At 42.7% G+C, this 20,160-nt stretch overlaps 1 protein-coding gene across 1 annotated transcript in view; it reads left to right on the top strand.

Moving 5' to 3' along the window:
• Nucleotides 1-20,160, top strand: part of SYNE2 (spectrin repeat containing nuclear envelope protein 2) — a 177,190-nt gene that overhangs the window by 100,266 nt on the left and 56,764 nt on the right. The window contains exons 64-84 of the mRNA XM_068192175.1: nucleotides 594-788; nucleotides 1,331-1,405; nucleotides 2,414-2,533; nucleotides 3,318-3,425; nucleotides 4,619-4,831; nucleotides 6,523-6,690; nucleotides 7,679-7,798; nucleotides 8,750-8,862; nucleotides 9,501-9,642; nucleotides 10,548-10,679; nucleotides 11,212-11,364; nucleotides 11,617-11,826; nucleotides 12,976-13,077; nucleotides 14,110-14,229; nucleotides 14,387-14,587; nucleotides 14,946-15,119; nucleotides 15,708-15,839; nucleotides 17,515-17,711; nucleotides 17,935-18,067; nucleotides 18,713-18,895; nucleotides 19,329-19,475. Coding sequence (XP_068048276.1) covers nucleotides 594-788; nucleotides 1,331-1,405; nucleotides 2,414-2,533; nucleotides 3,318-3,425; nucleotides 4,619-4,831; nucleotides 6,523-6,690; nucleotides 7,679-7,798; nucleotides 8,750-8,862; nucleotides 9,501-9,642; nucleotides 10,548-10,679; nucleotides 11,212-11,364; nucleotides 11,617-11,826; nucleotides 12,976-13,077; nucleotides 14,110-14,229; nucleotides 14,387-14,587; nucleotides 14,946-15,119; nucleotides 15,708-15,839; nucleotides 17,515-17,711; nucleotides 17,935-18,067; nucleotides 18,713-18,895; nucleotides 19,329-19,475 — 3,138 coding nt within the window. The remainder of the gene's footprint in view (nucleotides 1-593; nucleotides 789-1,330; nucleotides 1,406-2,413; nucleotides 2,534-3,317; nucleotides 3,426-4,618; nucleotides 4,832-6,522; nucleotides 6,691-7,678; nucleotides 7,799-8,749; nucleotides 8,863-9,500; nucleotides 9,643-10,547; nucleotides 10,680-11,211; nucleotides 11,365-11,616; nucleotides 11,827-12,975; nucleotides 13,078-14,109; nucleotides 14,230-14,386; nucleotides 14,588-14,945; nucleotides 15,120-15,707; nucleotides 15,840-17,514; nucleotides 17,712-17,934; nucleotides 18,068-18,712; nucleotides 18,896-19,328; nucleotides 19,476-20,160) is intronic.

The following is a 20,160-nucleotide window of genomic DNA, read 5'->3' on the forward strand; positions in this document are numbered from 1 at the left end:
TAAATTCCTTAAGCTTTGTTGGGGTCCATTTATTTCTCCCAGTATTACATTCAAAGACATGGGATAATTTTGGCCCTAGCCACATCCCCAAGACCCACCAAATGGTTTGTTTCCTTTGGGCCAGCTTCAGCAAAGACTGAGCCCTGAGCTACCCTCATTTGCTGTCTTTGCCCTTCTCAGGCCTTTCCCAGGTGGTCAGTGTCAGGCTGCCAGGAAAGGTGCTTGGAAGTAACATCACCTGCTGTGACACACAGAGTAATGTAACCCATCTGCATTCCCTTTGGAGGAAGCTGGTGTTCTCATGGATATGCAGGACCTAGTTAGAATTCCTTCCAGCCTGCCACGTTTCCTTCCACACTGCCAACTTCTGCATCCCAAGTGGCAAGGGCTGTCCTGAGCTGAATCTCTTGCTGTTGGTTTGCATGTGTCTGGACATCTCCTGCAGTGACAATGGGGAACTGTCCCAAAGCCCAGAAAAAGGAGAAGGGGGAAATAGCCCCAGTACCAGTAAGATGCATCACTGCTGTCATCTGTTACATTGCTGTTTGGTTAAATGAGAAAAATGGATGCTTACAGATGTTGTTGCTCCTTAGGGAGAAATGGAAGCTGTAAAAGAAGAAATCATAAAGCTGTGCCAAAGAAAGGAAGATGTCCTTACCAGGATGAAGAATTCCATGTCTGAGCTTCACCAGTGCCTACAGCAAGAAGTGCCTGAAGCAGCTGCTGAACCTCCAGCCTCTGTATTAGCACAGAGTGACCTGATTGGGACTGATATTCCTGCTCAGCAGGTAAGTGATCACTCACCTGAGGGCCAAAGAGGGGAGGTAAATAACCCTTCCTGCTCCTGGAGGAGTGGCATGTGAGAGAGGCCCCTGTGAATCAATACTGTCTCTCCTCCCCTTTGTGTTCAGAAGGACTGAGAGTGAGGCATGTCTAGGAGAAGGTAGGAGAGGTGTGCCTCTGGTTATTTCTTAGCATCCTTCACTTTCAACATGAAGTTGGCATCAATCAACAGCAAAATGCTCCATGTGCAGTTTTGTTGATAACCAGTTGTTCTGGGATTTTCAATAAATTATTTTCATGGGGCAAAATGAAATTTGTCCCTTTTGTAGCTGTACTGTTGAAACCTAACAGCATCAAATCCCAATTTTCAGAGGTGCTTAGAACCTGCAGCTTTCAGTCACTTTAATGTAGGTTGCCAGATGTTCAATGCTTCTCCAAAAGTGGATCTCAGGTGGTAAATTTGTTTTGGTTTACAGGCAGAACTGAAGAGGCTTTTGCTGTTCTTGTCATGATTAATTGGGTTGTCTCTCTCTCTGTGTTTTTGTAGTTGAAAAAAAGAGGAGTGATATCTCTTCTGCCTTCCTTAGATGAAGAATCAGAAGACTGTTCTTTACACAGCAAGGTGAGTCCATTGTATTTTATATATATATATATACAGCTGTGTATGTAAGATAGCAGATTTTGGTAAAGCAGAAATTATGAAAAATGTGAAAATCTGGAATATTTCAGAACAACTTAAAATATCTGTTATCACTCCAGGATACAAAGGAATTGCACTCTAGCCAGTGTACCAATATTCCAGTGCAGTGTTACACAGCACCTTGTTCTGTGAGGTGTGATCCTGCTTTTGGTGGGATTGCCTATTTAGTAATGCCCCCTTTGTGGAAGTGTTAATGGCAAAATATGGCCTTAAATACCAGTGTTTCCATGTGGAGGTGGATTTCAGAAAGAATTAGTCTCTGGAATGCCAAAGCATAAAACAAAATTTATTTGCATTGAACTTAAGCAAAAGAGAGTGTGATTAGACTATTGGGAGTGTAGTTAGGATAGAGGTGGAGATTTCTGGGAGATTGGGAGGAACTGGGGGACACTGCCCTGCAGGTTGCTCTGAATCTTGTGGGCGGTCTAAATGCCCAGGGGAACTGCAAGGAGCAAAGCTAATTGCTTTTGGAAAAAACTCCGTGGCAAGACAGTGCAAAGAAGTCCAAACAGCCTGGAGAGCTTGTGCCTCGCTATTGATCCAAGCACTTCAGCTTCAGAGTTTCTCACTCAGCACCTTCACTGGTGCAATTTTCTTTACATGTAGGATTTCTCTGGACAGGAGAAAGAAAGATAGTGTCTTGTTGGTTTGGTGGTTGTTGGTTTGTTTGGGTTTTTTTCCATATTGTAAAAAATGAGAATATTCTTTATCTCTAGAGAACATTATCAGTGTCATCCAGCTGCCATTCATCTTGCAGCAGAGCTGTAGAGCAAGAAGAGAGGTGGGATTTGGGAAACACAAATATGGATACATAAACAAGGCAGAAATAGAGCAAAGTGTTAGGAGAAGTTTGCAGTGCTTTACATTGCCTGGAGGAATATCTGAGCTCCCTGGTCACAAGCTAAAGCTGAGCTGTTACTGCTTTCAAAGGGAAGTACAGCCACAGAGAAAGATGCAAGCTTTTGGCCTTCAGAAAGAGATGATGAAAGGCTCAAGGAAGACAGTGCAACCTCCTGGTCTTCTGGTACCTTGTCAGATGGCATTGTTCAGGTAACACACTCGGGTTTCTCTCTCTGGAGGTGGGAACTCACCTTTGTGGGAAAGATCTGCACAAGTCCTAAATATTGCTGAAGACTGCACTGCAAGAGAAGTGTAGGAATGCAGGACAAGGTGGCCATATTCATATCTTCCATCTCACACTAAATTTTGCCATTTAGACTCTCTTTTTTGGCCGTACATATTGGTTGGACTCGGTGACCTTGAGGGTATTTTCCAATCCAAATGATTCAATGATTCGAATTCCTTTTAGCTTCACAAACCCCCCCACAAAGGTAGAAATGCACATTTAGTAGCAGCAACTTGTTTGACTGATTCCTGAAAAGGTTCTAAAAATGTGGGGGGTGATTTCATTTGTGGAAGAGGTTCTCTTTGTGCATGAGAAAATCAGTGTCTGGGACACCCAATCAGGTATAGTTTTGGTGTATTCTGTTCTGCTCTTCATGGTGCCTCAGTAATCTTGTGACAGCTGCAATTGTTTGTTTCTGTACATGAGTGCCACAGGCATAACAAAACTGCTCTCTGTGAGTATTCTTGGGCCAGGACCACGGTAGGTTGAGTGGTTGCTGCTCTTTCCGGCTTCTCTAGCACCACAAGGCAGTGGAACATAGAATCAGAAAGTCATTTAGGTTGGAAAAGACCTTTAAGATTGAGTCCAGTCATAAACCAAACTCTGCCAGGTCCACCACTAAACCACGTCCCAACATGCCACATCTCCACTACTGCACATCAGTATGGAAGATAAGAAATATTTCCACTGTTGCCTCTCTCTCTTCAGGATGAGGATGTTATAACTGAATCACACAGTAAAGATGATGGAGAAACATCTCTGCAAACTTTGGAGGGCACTGAAGGTCCTGGCACAGGCGATGGCAGTCTGGCTCTGGTGAGTTTGCAGGCCTGAATAAGGTGACCTCCTGAGTGAGGTGTGTGACCTACCTAGTGGGCAGAGGCCCTGGTCCATTGTGGTTTTGCTGCTGGAGTTTGCTGCAGTATGATGTGGTGGGACACCTGCAACCCTTTGTGGGCCTCTTCCTATTGGTGCTCAGGGTGATAAATTTTCAATTGCTCCTTGAAAGTGAAATTTTCTAGGGAAAAAATGGAGAATTTTCAGCAAGGAAGCTGCTGTCATTCATACAGGCATGAATGGAGGGGTTTGAGGGATTGGAACTAGATGACCATTAAAGGCTCCTCCCTAGCCAAACTGTTCTGTCATTCTGTGATGACACTGATAGTTGGAACAATGCATTTTGGCTCTCTTTTTTTTTTTTTTTTCTGCCAAATCTCATTTTAATATGAAGCTTGTGCACTAGCACTGGCCATCTCAATTGACTGAATGTCTTCTCTGGAGCCATGGGAGCGTTCAGGTAGTTCTGTTCTTGTGGTGTTGTGCTTCATTTACTAAGTACCAATATTTGCATGTGTGAAGGCATATACAGACCTTTGCAGCCTTCCAAGTCACTGCTCTTTATCTCCAAGTACTTTGGACTTTCGTTATGGACATGTGCAATGCAATATTGCTTCTTCAAGGAGTGTGTTTAAGAAGAATTGCACCAGATGTCCTTAAAAATAGACCATTTTTTAAATTGTATGACCTAAAGCCCGAGTAAAGCATATTTAACTGTTGGAACTGAACACACAAGTAGCTTGTAAGCATTGTCCAAGAGCTTGTTTTGCAGCTTCCAACTGCATTGCTTCTGTGTGTAACTCCCACAGAAAAACATCTCTCCTCAGGGGAGAGCAGGTTAATGGTGCGTCATCACTCCCTGTGTGCTCAGGTATAGCTGCTGTGCTCAGGTAGATCCCTGCAGATGCAAATTGCTGCCTGGAAACCTGTTACACCAGATCTTGGATCACCTGCCTGCTGAGTTTCCCTTTCTCTCCTTTTTTCCTTCTTGGTTTGTGGTTCAACCCCTCCACCCCCGCCAGGCTGGGAACGCGGCGACAGAGTTGTTTTGGGGTTTGTTGTTTCCACACTCTGTGAATGTGGAAGTTAATAATCTCTCACTGCTGAGGGGAGGGGAGGGAAATTACAAAACCAGGTCGCTCACCAGGCTGCTTTGATGTGCTTTGCTCCAGAGCCACCGGCCGCCTCCGGTGCCCAACGCCGCCCTGGGCCCGCAGACAGCGCTGGATGGAGGGAGGCCTGAGCCAGAATCCATCCTCCTGCTGTGCCAGGCCCAGGTGGCAGAGCTGGAGCAATGGCTGGCCAAAACTAAAATGTCCCTGGGCTCAGCCCCTCAGAGCCCCCAGAGGCAGCAGATGGTGGAGCCGCAGCTTGCTGATTGCCAGGTAAGGAGGTGACGCTGCTGCTGCCATCCCCTTCCCTGGGCTGTGCCCGCTCCTCTCTCCTCCTCCAGCAGCTCCCTCGCCCTGTGCACACAACAGGTGACTGACTGCTTGCCTTCAGCCTCAGCTTTGCCAGGGTTTGGTTAAAATACCTGGTTTTTGAGGCCTCCAGGAGATTTAGGTAGAATTCTGGAGTATTTGTAAAGCTTTGGTTTGATTTGGATTATTTTCAAAACCATGCTGAGTGGAGTTCGAATCATCTATTAAAAAGGAGTTTTTCATTGGTCCTGATCATGATAAATCAGCTAGAAACAAAAGAGTTTTTTTTTTCTTTTGACATTTTCACTTTCTGCTTGTCAGACTGATTTAAAGGACTGGTCTAAGAAACCTTCCACGCTGCTAAGTTCTACTTTTTCAGTTTTTTCCATAAACTACCAGCACAGAACAATAGTGGCTTTCCCCCTGCCCTCAGTGAGCAGTGGTGATATTTGGACTTACGGCCAATCTCCCAATCTCGGGCAGCCTCTTGCCCCCATGGCAGCAGAACAAAAGGGGTGGGTGGTACCTGTTGGTGAAAATGGGAGGAGGAGAACAGGACTGGCACAGGGGGGCTGGCTGGGAGGGAGCCCTGGCATGCAGCATGTGCAGATTAAAACAGGGCTGAGGCTCCCTGTGGTGCCAGTCTGCTTCAGGCATTGAGCCTACCTAGAGCAACAAATTTCACTCACAATACCAAAATGTCCCCATTTTAAATTACTGGGAGACATCACCAGCTGTTTTGTTGTTGTTTTGGGTGGTTGTTTTTAATTGGAGTGCCTCTGGGTTTAGGCTGTGATTCAGCCAAATGCTCAGGTGCTGAACTCTGTGGGAATTAGGATCCTGAGTGCTCCTAAGCAGCTGGCTGTGTCTGGATCCCATTCAGGGTTCCTGTCAGTATAGGCAGTTCCAGCTGGTGAAAACAAGCAGGCTGAATTCCTGTCAGCTTCAAACAATCTGGCTCAGTGTTAGGACATGAGCTTGGGCACGGGAAGAGGGTTCTCTAGTCAAGATCTACATAGAAAAATACACACAGAATGGAAGAGAAACAGTCTCTAGATAAGGGTGTATGATATAAAGCAATTAATTTATTGCAGTTGATTACTTTGCAGCTGAGTCATGGTACCTTTCTCCATGCTCACCTTAAGAATGTGAGTTTAAAGAATGCAGGGATGAACTTTGATTCACAGCAGCTTGGATCAAAATCAGATCCCAAGAGTTTACAGTGGCCTGGCTGACACATGGAAACATTACTGTGCGTTGTAGTTCAGCATCATTCCTCCTAAAGAGTGATGTGAGCTGTATGTGCATTGCCTCTTTCTTCCCTACTGAGGTGTGTTGTCTTCTTGGTTGCATTCAAATGGAGTCTGTCATTTCTGCTCTCCTTTTTTATTACGTGATATCTGAGTTAAGATAACCTCTTGCAGATGCTCTTGTTTGAAACAGATTTAAGACTAACTCTGTATAAAATTCATTTAATTGTCCAGGATAAAAAGACTGTATTGAAGAAAATCGAGGAGGATTGCAACTATTTCTCTTTTTCCCTGCATGTTTCTCTTCTCTTCAGACAGGGGAGGTGTGAGCATTGACTTCAGAATGTTGTCAGAAAAGGAATGTTGCACTTCTGAGAATGAGTAATTATCTGCTGTCCCTTCTAGGTGAGGTTATCAGAGATTGAACAAAAGGTCCTTTCTTTACTGGAAGATTGTGGAGATAGTGCAGACTACCAACGGAAGACAGAGGCTCTTTCCTTGAAGCTGAAGGAGGTGAAGTGCAATTTGGAAAATGTCCAGATGATGCTTCAAGACAAGCACAGTGAAGAGCAGGTAAAGCATATGAATGTTGTGCAGGGCAAGAGTTGAGAGTCCTGGTGCATTATTGGTCTGTAGTTGCAGAAGAACAGAGCTCGCCTTGTGAAGCAAGGAAAGGGGAAATGTCAGAGTTGCCATTATTCTGCTTTACAGTGCTGTATAATTACTTGTAGTTTGCAACAAGTAGTGGATTTTTAATGAATCTCTGAAGAGCATCTTTTCTGCTTTAAGTGCTTGGTGACAGAGGTCAGCATTCACAGGAAAAGGAGTTAGGGTTTGGTTTGGTTTGGTTTGGTTTTAAATGCCTCAAAAAGGCCGTGTTGTTTATCTGTGACACTATCAAAGCAGAGAGACCTTTTAGTAATTTTCTCTTTGAAGAATGCTTAAATGCAGTGATTCTGTCAGCTCTCCTGCACCACAGCTGCACAGTCTTTGCTGAATTTCCCAGTGGGTGAGATGGTAACTCCTGGCTTCAGAGCTCATTCCCTCTCTGTTGTGTGAGGGATCGGAGAAGCCCACCCGATGTGTTTGCTTAAGAGCAGCCACAGTCCCTCTGGTGTGAATTAGCACTGGTAAAGGTTTATGTTGAAATACTTCTGTGAGCACAGACAGATTGAAAATCCAGGGGTGTGACTGACTTTATAAGCATAAATTGCACATGCCTGTATTTTCATCAAACAAAAAGGAGGAAGGGTTAGTATCACCTAGCTAGCAGGAGAGTATCACCATGCTAACAGGAAAAGCAAAGAAAGCCAAGTAACTATTGGGGGACACATGTTAAGACCTTGGCAGAAGGTTAGAATGGTTAGGATGTTAAAACTTTCAGTAAATTCAACTGGACAAAAATCTTTGCAAAAGTAGCAGTCGTGTTTCATGTTCTGCTGATTCTGTGTGTGGTAAGTCCAAGGCAGCTCTGTTTTTGCCCTTTCCCCAGGCTGCACCTGTGGGGTTCTGCTCTCTTGTCAAGTCCAGAAGCCTTCCCACAATGGGTCTCTCTTTACAGGTTCCTAGCAGGGAGAGGATTGACCCAGAGCCCCTGGAGATCCTGCACTCTGATGGTTTCAGCACATCCCAGCTGCCCCTTGCCCAAGAGCCTTGGCACAAGGGGCTCCAGCAGCCACAGGTAATGAATTCTCCTCCCATCCAGGGGCTGGTCTGCTCCACGTCCCCGGTGGGCTGGGGGACAGCTGCTCTTACAACTGCTGCAGTTTCCCTGTGGGATCAGCTCTGTCAAGGGTAGGTTTCAGCTGCCCATCTCCTCCAGGATTTGGGGAGTTTGTCAGGATGGAGAAAGGCCTCACCCCTAAAATCCCTTGTCCAAAAGTTGTAGTAATATCATAAAGCTAGGAGTTTGGAGGGTTCGGTGATGCCATCTAAATCCTTGTGAAGCAAGGCAAGAGGTCTAGCTTTAAAACATGATGTATGATGAAATCTAAATCTGTACACTGATGCTGGTTTTGAAGGTAAGTGTGAAACTAAAGTTTTATGAACATATTCCCATGGGCTAACTCACTATGAGTTTTAAGTTTGTTGTTAGCAAAATACAAAAATCCTGTAATGTTCTGTGCTCTGCAAATTACTTCTATTTTGGTAACTTTAAATTAACTTTTGCCTTTTTCATGCTATTGGAAAAGAGCTGGAGAAAATGGTCCAGCTTGAGCTTCTAGAATTGCTCACTTTTCACTCGACACTCTACTTTTTTAACTAATGGAACTCAAACTCATATTTGAGCAATGCCCCATTTTCTCTTGCCTATTTCTTTATGTAAGGATTGAAGTCAGTGGTGTTTAAATTTCTATATGCAATTTGTTTATGGTTGGGCTTTGCTTTTAAAACTTTAGCTCAGGTAGAAATATATTCCATAAAAATGCATGTTTGCAGGAAATGGATTGTTCTGTAGATTCATGTTCATACATAAAACTGCATTTTATTCTGACAGATGTAGTCTTACTTTCTTTGCTAAATGATTTTTCCTTTGCTAAATGATTTCACATAAAATGTGATTGAAAAAGCACAATCATCACTTCAGATTATTACAGTTCACATAACTGTTCATATTATTCTCTGTGCACAGGACCTGAAATTAAAAGCAGCTGAGCAGAAAAGCCTCATTGACTTTATTGAGTCGTGTGTGGAAAAAATGCAGCCACAGCTTGAGGACAATGTGACTCCAAAATCAGAATCCAGGTACAGAATAACACAATAGTTAACAGATTCAGTGATTTAAAACTGCCTAAACCTGCTGGACCCCTGCAGTGGCAACCCTGGTTCTATTCTTTGGTTCTGTGTGCCTTTAGAAGAAAAATGGCAGCAGCTTGGGGCTTCAACAGTCCAGAGAAATGGAGGCTCATTTATGTGACAGCCTCTGTGATACTGAGCTGACTCCAGAGCTCAGGATCTCACTAACAGGCAGGACTGACACCTGCCATGAGCTAAATCAGGCCTATCTGTAGGCAGGTTGGGTCTCTCTGTTCACAGCCATGGCTCTACAAATGCACAGGCACACCCAGCCAGTGTAAAGGCAGCAGCTTTGAAAAGGGGGACATTGGGATCAGGCACCTTCCAGCACAGAACCAGGACTTCCTACAGGACTGTGCTCCCCAGGTCCTGTCATTTCAGAGGTGGAGGCTGCCAGCAGGCCCCTGGCATATTTCATGCAGAGGGGAAAGTCCAAGTTTATCAAAGCTTGGATTAATAATCATACATGCACTTGGTTTCACTTTGCTTTTGAGGCAGGAGCAAGAGAAACTAATCTTATACAAGAAACCTAGTTTTAGTTACTCTGCTTCAGTAATTGTCATTCTAACAATGTTTTCTCAATACAGCAATGGAGAATCTGACTCAAAGAGCAAGCAGGCTGATGCCACCTTAGCTCCAAAGGATCAAATGGGTAATAAATGGCAATATTTACAACAGGAACTCTCATCAAAGATGAAATCTCCTCTCTGCCAGCTTGTGGAACCACAGGTTTGTATAAGTTCCATAAAACATTCTGACAGTGGAGATAGCAATTAGTGTATCTTTGTGTCATAGTAGCATGGCTCTCCATCAGATAACTGGAATCTGTGGAAGAGTTCTCCAGAGGAGATGGTTAGTGCATAGTGTTTTCATAATTGTCTTTTAATTTTACTTTGAGGTAAATCATGCCTCTGAAGTAGTGACTGCTAAGCACAGTGTGGGAGCACTTAGGTGAATCCCTGTGGTTAATTTTCAGAGTAGGTGTTATCTGCTTACTTCTTCCAAGAGCACTAAGGGAGTTATCCAGCAAGCTCACAGCTGATTCCTGTGGATGTGAGTGAAATCTCAGTTCCCACACGTGAGAACATTTTGGTCAAAGCAAATCTCTGGCTTCAATTTTGTTCTGCCATTCACCATTGTGTTCTCTCTCATTCTCACACATAAAAAGCAGAGTTTGAGCTGTGTGTATGTTCTGAACAGACTGCAGACTTTTACTGTTTGGATAACACTATAATTCCTTTTATTAACAGTTTTGTTCATGCTAAATTAGAATTATTCGATTTTCTGTCCTCTGAAATTGCTGCAATACATGGAAGAATATCAGACATATAAAGGGATGAATGTCAGCTCTTCTTCAGGCAAGACTTACCCTCAGTGGGCAGTAGGATTGCCTTAACCCAAACTACAGCTGTAGCCCATAAAGCTGGGAATCAGAGGCTCCTTTTATCCTTTTAGTCAAGCTCTCATAGCCTGCCCAACTTCTCCCAGTGAAAAGGGAGCCCTGCTATCCAGGTGCTTTGTATCAGTGCCTTGAGTATTTTAATGCTTTTTGACAGGAGTGTTATTTTGTTGCCCATAGCCTGTCTTCATTTGAGTTGTTCTTCTAATTGCAATGTTCCTTTTCCAAATGTTAGATCACAACGAAGATGAACGTGCTGCCTCGAGGCACATTCTCAGGAGCAGGAACCCCAACTGTGGAAGAGCTGAAAACTTACACCGTCCAGCTGGGAGACCTAAGCCAGGAAGCAAATGTAGTACATGCACAGGTAAAAATGGCATATCCTAAGCATTGCAAAAAACCCCAGGGATTCTAGACACAGGACACTGTTTGGACACCGGGAAACAGCCAGTAATCCTATTATTGCAAATGGCATTCACTGTAGTGAGCTTTTGTGTTGGGTATGGACTGTAACGTAGAAATAGGTTGAGGATTTTGAAAGGAAACATTGCAGGTTCTCCACTATGATACTTCTACCCGAGTCCAAAAGTTTGCTAGTGTGGGTAAAAATCCTCAAACTGTATAAAGCAGGATGGGAGCTGACAAGACAAACTTCTTGTGCTCATGCCTGAGATTAGAGACATGTAAGAGCATAGCCACTGTCCAGTACACAAAGGGTCATTGTCTCAGCTTTGGCTTCAACAGCTCTGAATGTTACATGCATATATCCAAGTCTGTCTCTCAGTATTTCATTAATTCCATTTTAGTATTAGCTGAGCAAACCTCTAACCTTATATGAGTGAATGAATCTTAGCCATGCCTTGAGTAAAAGTACTGAAAACTGGCTTGCATTTACCCAGGATAATGTGGCAGAGGAAGTCTCTTCCAATTTGGACAGGAAGTTGTTTGAGTTGCTTCTGGCAATCAGCCGGTGTTTGAATAACATGGAGGAGATGCTGAACACCTCTGTGCTCTCCACTGAAGAGGCAGCTGTGCAGCAGGCTCTCTATGAGGTAACTGCCCCAAATCCTTCAGGGAGGGAGAAACCCCAGTGGATTTCTGTTACAGCAGAGTATATATGGCCTGGTATTTCCTCTCTGTTCTGCTGGCATTATTCAGGAATAACGCTGCCAAACAATTTTGTATTGCACAGATTTGGGCCTGTTGCTTTTAACAATTATCAACTCGAGTCCTGCTGCCTCTTAGAGGCAAGAGTCCTTGCACAGATCATTTTCACTCATGTTGTTTTTCTTTCATCCCTTTAGACTCTGTCTGTGGAGCTGCAAAAACTTCATGCTGATCTGAGTGATAAAAAGGATGATCTTCTGAAGTCCATCAGCTGTGCTGGTGGGAGCACAGATGTGTTCTGCGAGTGCTTTGACAACTTGCAGGCACGGCTGGAACAAACACAAGCTGCCACTGCTTCAAGGAGCAGCTCCATGAAAGCTGGGCTGGATCATAATAGCAATTACCTGGTACTCCACTGACAGATGCACATCTTGATTCACAGCATCTCTTAGGCTTGTCAGTGTTAACGCAGTTGGGTTACAGATGAGCAACCTCTAGTGGGCTTTCTTTGTGGTTTTTTTCTTTTTTCGCTACCTAAAACACTTGGCCTCTCAAGAAGCAGATTAATTTTTTTGGTTACAGTGCTGTGTGCAGTGCTGACTGCCACAGAGGCCTGGATCACAGTAGAAAATTTGCATGCAGAAAATACAGAGGTAACCTGGGATCCCATGCAGGCTGAGCTGCAGGCTGAAGCAAGTTTCTGTGTGTAGGGACTGGGTCAAGGAGGGTTTCATATATTCTTTCAGCTTCTGTGTGCTCAGGAGAGGCAGGCTTCCTCCTTTGTGGTGCCATGCCTGACACTGGGCTATTTTAGCAATGTGTTGTAGGTTGATTTGACCCCACTGCATTTACTGTTCCTTTAGATTTTGTGCCACAGAAGCAGAAGCCATAGTTGCACAAATTTTCCTTCTTTTGCTCTTTGATGGAAAAGCAGATTGTGAGAAGCTTTTCTTTACATTCTTGTGATGGGCTAGATCTAAAACTCTTGCTGGAAAATATTCAGATCAGGTGTTTAGACTGAAGTAAGGAAGGAAGGGTCTGGTCTTTGAAATACAGTTTGCAATGTCCAGTAAAACTCCAGTGTGCTCATCATCTGCAAGTCATCCTGGCCCTTCACTGCTGAATAATAAAGCAGCCCTTTTGAGGAACACTGGGATGTTGTCTCCAAACAGCCACAGAACTGGTCTTGCAATGTTTATGTATGCAGAATCCAGAGAGCTCCATCAGTCCCCAGTAATGGGCTCATTTTCGCATTTTCAGAAGAGAATAATTTGATTCTCTTATCAGTTTCCCAGATTTTTACAGTCACAGAGGATCATTGTGGCAGAGTAATCTGCTTCTTGTATACTACACAGACTCAGAATTACCCTTGTCCAATTACTGCTTTAAGCCCATAATGTATATGCTTTATTTTGGTGTTTGTTTGTTTGTTTGTTTAAGAGAAAAAAAAAGCATTTACTTAAAGAGATAATAATTTTGTTTGATGTGTAATTTTGTCTGGTCATTACTATACTCCTGTTAGTGTGATATATTCCTGATGTTTGTTTCTTTTGCAGAATCAAACCAGGCTACTCTATGATCAGTTAACTGAGAAAAAAGCTGCTCTGCAACAATGCTTGAATGAACTACGTGGACATAATGTTTCTGAACAGCTTCAGGTAATTTTATTTGAAGGAAATGAGAGTTTTTACAGCATTAGCTATTATTTCCAGCCTTCTGCAATTTGTGAAGTTTCATAATTTCTAAAGTTTGAATCTGACTTAGGTTTTTGAAATGGGAAAATGAGAGAGTTCAGTATTTGCCATATTCACCACCACCCCTTTTCCTTTTTTATTTTTTTAACTACACCCCAATCCATTCTCAGATGTAAATCCAGACATTTTGGTGGTTGGAGTGGAGGAATCAGTCTCTCCTCAACCTCCCAGAGCAAATAACCCCCATGCTATGGCAGGGAAGAAATGTTATATCTTTTCTTATGCCAAACTACCTTTTCTTTGTGGGACTCTGGTATTTCTATCTTCTCCTGCAGCATTTATGAACACTTTATCATATGGAATTTGACCAGTTAAGCTATTTTCTTTGACCTTTATTGGGATTATCAGAAGATTAAAAATTAACAGACTGCATATCCTCCCCAGAATGGTCATTGGCCATTTACCTACTAATTACCAAAGCAGGGAGGGTATTTTGAAGCTTTCTTGTTACAGGCTCATAACCTTGCTTAGAGGCATAATAAAATAAAAAAGGACTGGCTATATTCTGTTAGGTAACCACTCCTGGAAAAGGAATGCCAGAAGTACATAGCTTTCCTTCCTTCAGAGGGATCCTGTCTCAATCCCTGACTACTTCTGATTCATAAGAAAAAACTGTTTTCTGAGTCCATGATTCCTTTTAATGGCTGCTCCTTAATTAGTAAATGGAAAGGCATGTTGAATGTTGTCCTGAGACACAAGACCTGAATTCCCTTCCTGGCTGTGCTGTGTGAACACCGTAAGTTATGCCATGTTTTGTCCATTTAGTTTATAAGCTCATTATGCCATGTTTTGTCCATTTAGTTTATAAGTTCATTGGATTTTCTGAAGTGCTAGCACAGGAGAGATCCAGCCACTGGATTCACTGCACTGCCAGTGATAATGGAAAGTTTATTGGAATGGAACTGTTCCTAACAGTTAATTTTGTCCTTCATGTAGAAAATTGGTGACTGTGCTGTGGAGCTGCAAAACTTTGAAAACCAAGTAGCAAAATTGAGAGGCCATGGAGAAAGATTGCAGTTACCTATCACCTTAATCCAGGAAGCTTATAAATTAGAGGTAAGAGCACAGTACAGTTTCCACTTACTCAGCAAGGTTTGAGTCTTCTAAGCAATGCATTTGCAGCGTCAAAATGCTAATGGCTATTTTGTATTCTGTGGGTTTGTGGGATTCATTTCTGTCCTTCATGGATCACTGCACAGTGTTTGCATTGTAGGATGTTCTGGATGACATGTGGGGGATTCTGAAAGCAAAGTACGTGGAGCTGAACTCCCCTGCCATCAGTGAAAGCCAGTATGAGGACTTGTTTCGTGGGTTTGCAGAGCTAGTAGCTATTGGAAGAGAGAAGGTGGCACAAGATCCAAAGCACCTAACAAAAAGCAGAGCAGCTCTGCAGTCTCACCTGAAAAATCACAAGGTATGAGGTGTTCATTACAGCACTGCTCAGGTCAGCATAGCAAGGAGCACTGTTTTTTGGGACTGGTTTCTCTCCAGTGTTGTGGAGGAGAGTGACTGGCTCATAGCAAAGGGGAAAGACTGCTGTATGTGCAGAAAACAAAGACAAGTTTTTCAGTAGACCAAAAGAGTACCAGTTTTGGTAATAAATTGCTATTTCTGCTTACCTCAGAACACATAGTTGTGTAAGGAAAACACATTTTTCTTATAGTTATCCCAAAGGATTATTGTGTCCTGCCTACTACTTAAGCTTTAGAACTCCTGCCGTGGGAGTGTGATCTCTCTTAAAGAGCAAGCTGTAACTTGGTGGTTTTTTCCAGGATTTTTTCCACAACCTCATGACACGTATGGCTTACATGGAAGCGTTTTCTAAGAGAGTGAGTCCTTCTGTCCTGCAAAAGAGAGAGGAATTCTGGAGAGAGCTGGTGAATGAAGTCAAAGTGCTGGAGCAGAAGGCCTGCCAGTATGGTATACACTTAGAGAGCCTGCTAAAGGTAATAAATCAGAAGACACCCAAGAGTTAAACCTGGGGAGAAGGAGAAAAGTTGCATCTGGGGCAGCTCTTGTCCTACCAGTGATTCTTTGGCTAGTAGTTGTCCTTTTCTGATTCCACTGGGCAGCAACAGTCCATTTATTACTTATTCTGTGTGTGTCAGTAAACCAGCTTTCTTCTTGAAAATCTCTGGAAGTGGACATTTCAGCCCATCACACTTTGACTCCTTGCTGTAATTTCTGAGTGTCTGGACTGACAGAAGAGCCCTTTAAGGCAGAAAAATACTGGCACCACTTTAAAATAAGACTTAAAAATTTAACCAATAATCTCAGAACTTCTCTAGAGAATAAAAAATTGCCTACACCACTTTAAAATAAGAATCCTTAAAGATTTTGCAGAATGCATAATTAATTCATCTCTGGTGAAATCGTGTCTTACTTTGATATTTACCTATTATCCACTTATTTTTGTGTTATGTTTCATTAATGCAAGAGCTACTGATGCTAGAGAAGGCATTAAGGCCTGAGTCTGGTGTATTAAAATGCAAATGGATGTGTGTGCTGTGTTAACAATTCAATGTATTTTTTAGGATTGGATGGCATTTGATGAGGAATGCCTGGTTTTCAATAAGGAGTTAGAAGCACTTGCCTCTGCATTGCCATCTGTCAGTTTGGTTGAAGAAACTGAAGAAAGATTAATGGAAAGGATTGCACTTCTAGAGGTATTTATGTGTTTGTCACTGCTTTTCTTTATGGATCAGTAGAACTGGCAAAAAATACTAGTTAGTATGTGAGGAGGTGATTTACAGGGCACTGCCTCATCTCCTCAGCTGTGTGTGGATGCAAGCTCAAAACTGACTTCTAAAGTAGGAGAAGATTGGGCTGCTAATTTCAGCCAGGGGCTACAAGTCCATTTTAGTGGGAGTAATGACTGTAACTACTTTATAACTCAATTTTCATATAAAAGTATTTAGGATAAGATGGATGTTGCGCAGGCTCCATGTATCCCAAGGACATCAAGAGCCTTGGAGTGAACACAGTGCCTCTTCTCTGTAATTCAGAAATTATTTTCATGCCACAGTGTAAAGCTATGGAAAAGGAGATTCAACCTAGTGCTTTCAAATATCTGAAAATACTAAATATTTGAACTCTTATTGCAACACTGGTTGCAGCTGCATCTTTATTTACAACCCTGGCTCCAGCTGGAAATATTTTATCCACATTTTAAACACATTTAAATATAAGGATATGAAAGCAGCATTTATGGTTGTTTTAGTAAGAAGAAAGGTTTTCAGTAACCTTAGTGATGTATTTTCAGAGTACTCTGCATTCCTCACAGGTCTGACCTTTCTCAGTCTTCAGAGGACATCCTCTGTTACAATTTTTTGAATTAATAAGTGTTTAATAATAGCAAATTAATGGGTGTTCAGTAAATGATGAATGTTTAACAAAGGAAAAAAGTATTATGATGATTTAATCTAGTTGACCGCAGGAAAAACATCACTGGACATTTCCAGGAAAAATATCTGAGCTACAGTAAAGCCTTTGTAATAAATCAGCTGTGGATGTTTACAGTCATAGTGGCCCTCTGGTGCTTTTGATTCCTGTTGCACTGAGGCAAGAGACATGCAAAATTTGCACAGCCATTGATATGAAGTTGCCTGGTTTTCCTTGGCTTTTTGAGTTCTTCACTAGCTTTTCACTCTTAAGTCTTTATTTGTCTTTAAAGACTTGAGAAACAAAGCCATAAAGCTTTAGAAGATGTTTGGTGCAGTATGAAACTGTGGAGCTTCACAGTTTCAAAAACAGAGCAGAATAAAATTCTCTAGGCCTTAATTCCTGTGAGAGAAATACCCCGAGAAATACCTTTATTTTTTACTTAATGACTTCACTGTCCACTCTTCATTTCTCCCTGCCACCATTATTGAATAATTATCCCAGGTGTTTCTTACAAAACAGTGGTAACTTCCTTTAAAAATAAGATAGAGCTGAAGGAGGAACAATAACTTTCATGAGCATGGGAAGACAGTAATTTTATGGTGGGAGCAGTCATATGTTTGGACAGTGCAGCCAGATCTCATAGAATGTTTGTCCATTGCCTGAGGTCTTCAGGTGTCAGAAAAGCCCATCAAATTGTAACAAAATCATTCTGACAATGTATACAAGTATGTTGAGATTTGTCTCGACCTACACAAAGGAAACAAACAAAAACCAAACAAACCCACAAAAACCTATGTCCCTTTTGTATGTAATGAATTACAGATTCCTATCATTTGGAAAATAAAATACATTACATAGGAAATGATTAAGAAGTTAGAGCAAGTGATATGTGTTTTTCTAGTTGTGTTTTCTGTCTTTAAAGTGTTACTGTTTTGCAAACTTCCCATATTCTGACAGACAATCAAAAGCAGTGTTGATGAAAAGCATGCCAGGCTCTACCAGATGGTGAAAGGAGGGAAGCAATTGCTGACTGCTGTGAACTGTCCAGAAATAAGAAGCCAGATTGGGAAGCTGGAAGAGCAGTGGTTGTCTTTAACCAAAAAAGTTGGCCATGAGCTACACCGACTTCAAACATTACTGAAACTCCTGGTCAGGTGGGTCTAACACAAAAAAAAACAGTTTGAAGTATCAGCTACACGTGTGCTTGTGATATTTTTTTTTTATAGTTGACAGCTGAAGCCATGCTTCTGCAGGGTTATGCAGCAGCAGAGGTGCCAGAATAGCGCGTGCCTTCTCACAGGGAAGACTACTTGGAGGGTGAGAAATGTATCCCAGCCTCAGCTAGATAGGTGTTTCTGTGTTTTGTTTCTCCTGTAGCTACAACAGAGACTCAGAGGAATTGATGAAATGGTTGGATTCTGCTCAGCAGAGAATGAATTTTTGGAAGGAGCAGTCTCTCAATGTGTCACAAGATCTTGCCACCATCAGGGACAACATCAGCAGTTTGTTTGTAAGTCATTTCTGCTGCCAGGTTTAGATAAGACATTGTGAATTCTGGTGAAAACGACCCTTCTGAGAGGTTTCTTTTGTTTGCCATGCCCTTGAGCCACCCACATAATACAGCACTGAATGGCTGTGTGCCCCAAAGCCACTCAACACCTGAACCTGGAGTGTGGGCTCAGGGTACAGGAGTGAAGGTGGTGAGTCAAAGTCAGGAAAGAGAAACATGCTGAATTACATTTCATGTCTTTTCCTGCTCCCCTTGGATAGCTAGCCAGGAGGTGCAGCCCCACTTTGAGGCCAGACAGAGGTAACAGTGCACCGAGGGAAAGCAAAGCATCATGAAGGCTGACTGGTAGATGTGAGCTGGCCAGAGGTCTGAGGACTGGGGTTGCTCCCTGGACCTCTGTGTGAGGTGGGGATCAGGATATTCCCAGTCTCTGTGGGAGCTAAGGGTGGCATTCAGTACTGTATATCAAGGTGGGCAAAAAAATGCTTTATCTGCCAGAATATGTTGAGCTTAGGTTTTCTGAAGTTTGCATTCTTGATAAACTGTGTTAGTTGAGGCATTTAATCCTGTGATAATATGGCTTGTCTTCATTTCAAGAGATATATAAATATTTACCCTCCCTTAAATCTCTCCTGTGCACCCCAGACATTTTCTAAGGAAGTTGATGAAAAATCTTCCCTGAAGTCATCAGTGGTGAGCACTGCCAGCCAGCTCCTCCACGTGAAGCAAGCTGATACTGCAGCACTTAGGTCATCCTTGGCAAAGTTTGAGCAAAAATGGGGAGAACTGATTACACAGCTCCCAGCCATCCAAGAAAAGCTTCACCAGGTGAGTGAGAAACTCTGCTGCCATCTCTCAGTTCAAGCTAAATATTTATGTTAAAATGCTGCTGGGATTCAGTTGACTTTTTCTGAATTAGCTGTGCCGTGCTTTCAGAATAACTCCAATATTGTACTGCAGTTTAAATATTGCTGTGTTCTTCCTGGGCTGTTCTACATATTTTTATTATCTTTATGATTATGCATGGAAGGGTGTTACTTAAAATTAGAAAGAATTACTCAAAATTAGAAAGAATTTAATTTCAGATTCATGAATTCTAGAACTGAAGTAATTTACCCCTCTGGAGCACAGGGCTCACATTCAAGTTCATGCCCCAATAATGCGATTATAGTGCCTGAGCCTTTCTAAAAACAGAAATGCCATTTTCCTTGGTATTTCTAGCAAGTAGAGTGTTGAGGATTCATTATATGCTTTACCTCAGCTTCAGATGGAAAAGATTTCATCACGGGAAGCTATTGCTGAACTAATGGCCTGGCTGGACCGTGTGGAACAGCAGCAGGAGCATGAGGAGCCAATAAATTCACAATGCACTGCTGCCCAGGTCAAGACCCTCCTTCAGAAGTACAAGGTAAATGGGAGACGAGTCCAGGCCTGCTGTGAAAAGGATGGAAGCAGCCTACAGGCACTGTCATATCCTTCCCCTTGCTCTCAAGAGTGTTCCTCAGTCTGAAACGTGTCCTAATATTCTCCTTTATAAAACCTTTATGCTTCCATGACACACAAACCACTGCCTGTTCTGCAATACAGCTACTGCCTGCTGGGCTGTAAGCTCCTTTTCTCATGCTGCCCCATCTGTCTCATTTGTTCTCGCTCTTGCATTTAGATGATAAAATGTGATGAGCAGGAAAGCTTTCCTTCCTTAGGAAGACAGGTTCTGTGTTTGTACTGTGTTCTAGTCTGTCTTTTTAACAAGGAATACCTCCTCATGGAGCTCCATAACCTGAATCCATTTAACTAGAGAACAGGGGGTTTGAATATTATGTGTCATCAAAAGAAATAACCTGCTAGGAAAGAGGGACAAGATGAACATCCCTGCAGAGAGAGAGAGAGAGAGAGAGAGAGAGGCTGCATCAGACTCTTGGCGCTGTTCAGATGTTGGAGCACGAGTGGCAGAGGCTGACTGCTCCAGCCACAGGGAGGATTCAAGCTGTGTACTCCAGAGATGCCAGGGAGCCCAGCCTCAGGGCAGGAATCCCCACAGAGCCCTATTTTGCTCTGCCCCTGCTCAGGGCTCAGGCAGGCTGACAGTTCTC

Source organism: Anomalospiza imberbis, chromosome 6 (genome assembly GCF_031753505.1).
Source record: "Anomalospiza imberbis isolate Cuckoo-Finch-1a 21T00152 chromosome 6, ASM3175350v1, whole genome shotgun sequence".
Classification (NCBI taxonomy): domain Eukaryota; kingdom Metazoa; phylum Chordata; class Aves; order Passeriformes; family Viduidae; genus Anomalospiza; species Anomalospiza imberbis.